The following is a 2500-nucleotide window of genomic DNA, read 5'->3' as shown; positions in this document are numbered from 1 at the left end:
ACAAAACTCAAAGACTCTAGGATTTTCAAAATTATCATCACAAGACTTGATTTCCAGGGAATAAGGTTGGCCATGGCTTTCCATAAACGTGGTTTCCCTTTCCCGGATTGGCATCTTTTCAATTCTTTGAACCAGTATTTTTCAGCGTCCTCCACGAGAACCTCAGCTTTACAATCTTCGAGAAGATGAAACAAATCGTTTTCGGTCAGTGGTCGTTTGTTGCCTATCTTCAACACGTCATTCATCCACCAGAAGAAGATGACTGACAGCCAGTTTGCACCATCTCTTGGATTTTGTCTCTCGGAAGGCCGTGGCATGTTTACCTCTTATTCCGTCACAACGATCCTAGAAAGTTAAAGGTAGTTACGAAATGATCGGTCTACCCTTTGTAGACCCCGAGGGAAAGAGGGGGACGGGGGGGGGGGGGGGGGGAGGAGTGGGTGGGCGAGTCATCTTGTATGAATGTTAAGGGCTAACATCGTTTCTAAATGTGCCATTGTAAGCTAAAATGACCATCTTTGATTCAGGAGAAATCAATTCGGGAAGAAATTGGGAATCAACATTATTTACGGAAGTTGATGTTGCTATGGCAGTCATATTTTGGCATGCATTTTTCTGAGCTCAAAATGTATTTTATTTTTTGTCCTTAATTGAAAATTTCAGGTTAAAAGTTATCTTTCATGATCCTTTTGTTAGTTCTGACGATCATTAAAGTCAGAAATGCTGGTTTATTGACTACATGGAAGTCAAGAACATCAAATGTGCCGACAGTTTAATACTTGCACATCACGTGACGTCATCGAGTCATATTGCTTACCTTGTTGTACCCGTTGCATTTCGTAAACGTTCTCAATTTGGTTTAGAGGGGTTTTACATTGAGTGTCGAAAGTAATTAGATAATTACTTTGGCTTATGATTACTTCACTCAGCGATTGGTTCAAAGTTCTCGCCATTTTGTCAACCAATCAGAAGTGAAACCAAAACCAATCGTGGCTCACGCGTGCACATTTTCCCGCGCTTTGTGTCGGGTACGTGTAATTACTTCGAGTTTTGATTGGTTTGCCAGATTGTCTCAGTCCTTTTTGATTGGCCATGTCAAAGTAATTACCTTGGTTTTGGTTTTACGACATTCAATTGAAACTTGCTCTATGACTGAATAAGGTTATTAAAACAAGTAGAATATATAAGCCGGTAGTATGCGATACAGACGAGTAACATGCAGGTAAACGTACAGGTAACATGTACCAATGCATACGGGTAGTACATAGCTGCCACACCCGAAAACTACCCCTTGCAGTCGAGAGATAATTTTTAATTACGTAAAATGCTGGGGTCAGCTCCAATACAACTACATTTTAACACGATATTCATTTCTAATAATTTGTAAAAATGTAAGTAATTAAAACATACAATTTTTTTTTCCCATAAAGAAAGACTTTTATAAAGCATGACTAACTCGTGCGGGAGTCATGTCCCTCAATACGATAGCGTGTGATAGTGTAGTTTTACTCCGGTGGAGAGTCGAGGGCGAAATAACAGAGAGAGATGTGTGGCATTGAGAAAAGCTAAATATACCTTACAAAAACATGCTTTGGACAAACACTCGTATGCACTCTAGGGTATCCGTATATTATTCGTATGTTCTCGTATATGGTGTTTTGGTCATGATCCCTCATAGTCCCATTATGCACGCAGATGAGCGTTTGACCTGTTATAAATTATAAAGAAAATGATAAGAGAAGTTTGTAATTAACCCGAAAGTACAGTTCATTTACACGCATGAATTGAACTGTCCGTCTTTTTCCAATCTGAAGCGAGATCGAAGAGCCTGAAACAAAATAAATAAACGCATTGAATCGTAGCAGAAGGAGGTTTCCTTCATATAACGTATAACATTCAAACTACCCCGTTGACAATGTTATAAACCAGTTGGTTTCACTTTTCACTTTTCGAACGTGAAAAAAATTTCTTTCGCGAGGTTTTTTTTTGTGACGTCATCAGCGCGTTCAATGGAATTATCAAACATGTTTCAGCAATTGAATTTGATTACACGGCGAATTTACTAGCTATGCCACTAGGAGTAATCACGGATTAGTAAGACCCTGTCCACACGTATTCAGAAATTTTTGAATTCGCAACTTTTTCTTTGCGGATTCCCCTTCCGTTTACACGTACATCCGGACATCAAAGAGAGTTATTTATTCCTTAGTGGACCGTCTACCCGCATCTGACAGGACGATCGTTTTGTTTGTTTCGCCTTACCTGGAATATCGAGGCTTCTGTACAATTTTAATTAAAACAGTAGTAAAAAACTCGCTGATCAGGCTTCATTGATTATTACATCTACAGCGGTATTTTTAAGCACGTCTCACCACCTCCTTTATTTCCTCTATTAATTAAATGTGAGTTTCGACTAAAAACAAGTTCGCAGTGGCAATGGTAGAAAATCATGATGCCGGTTTTGTCCTTAAGGGCGCGTGCACCTTCAAAAATTCATGTT

The 2500-nt window shown here is 39.2% G+C and overlaps 1 protein-coding gene across 1 annotated transcript in view; it reads right to left on the bottom strand.

Moving 5' to 3' along the window:
* Window positions 1-2500, bottom strand: part of LOC138051580 (ATP-binding cassette sub-family C member 4-like) — an 18549-nt gene that overhangs the window by 11777 nt on the left and 4272 nt on the right. Inside the window, exon 2 of the mRNA XM_068897812.1 lies at window positions 1-345. This exon is cut by the window's left edge and continues 202 nt beyond it. Coding sequence (XP_068753913.1) covers window positions 1-317 — 317 coding nt within the window. The 5' untranslated portion in view covers window positions 318-345. The remainder of the gene's footprint in view (window positions 346-2500) is intronic.

This window comes from Montipora capricornis, chromosome 6 (genome assembly GCF_036669925.1).
Source record: "Montipora capricornis isolate CH-2021 chromosome 6, ASM3666992v2, whole genome shotgun sequence".
NCBI classification, from domain to species: Eukaryota; Metazoa; Cnidaria; class Anthozoa; order Scleractinia; family Acroporidae; genus Montipora; species Montipora capricornis.
Note: the sequence above shows the minus strand (reverse complement) of the source record. Positions and strands in the feature narration are given on the sequence as shown.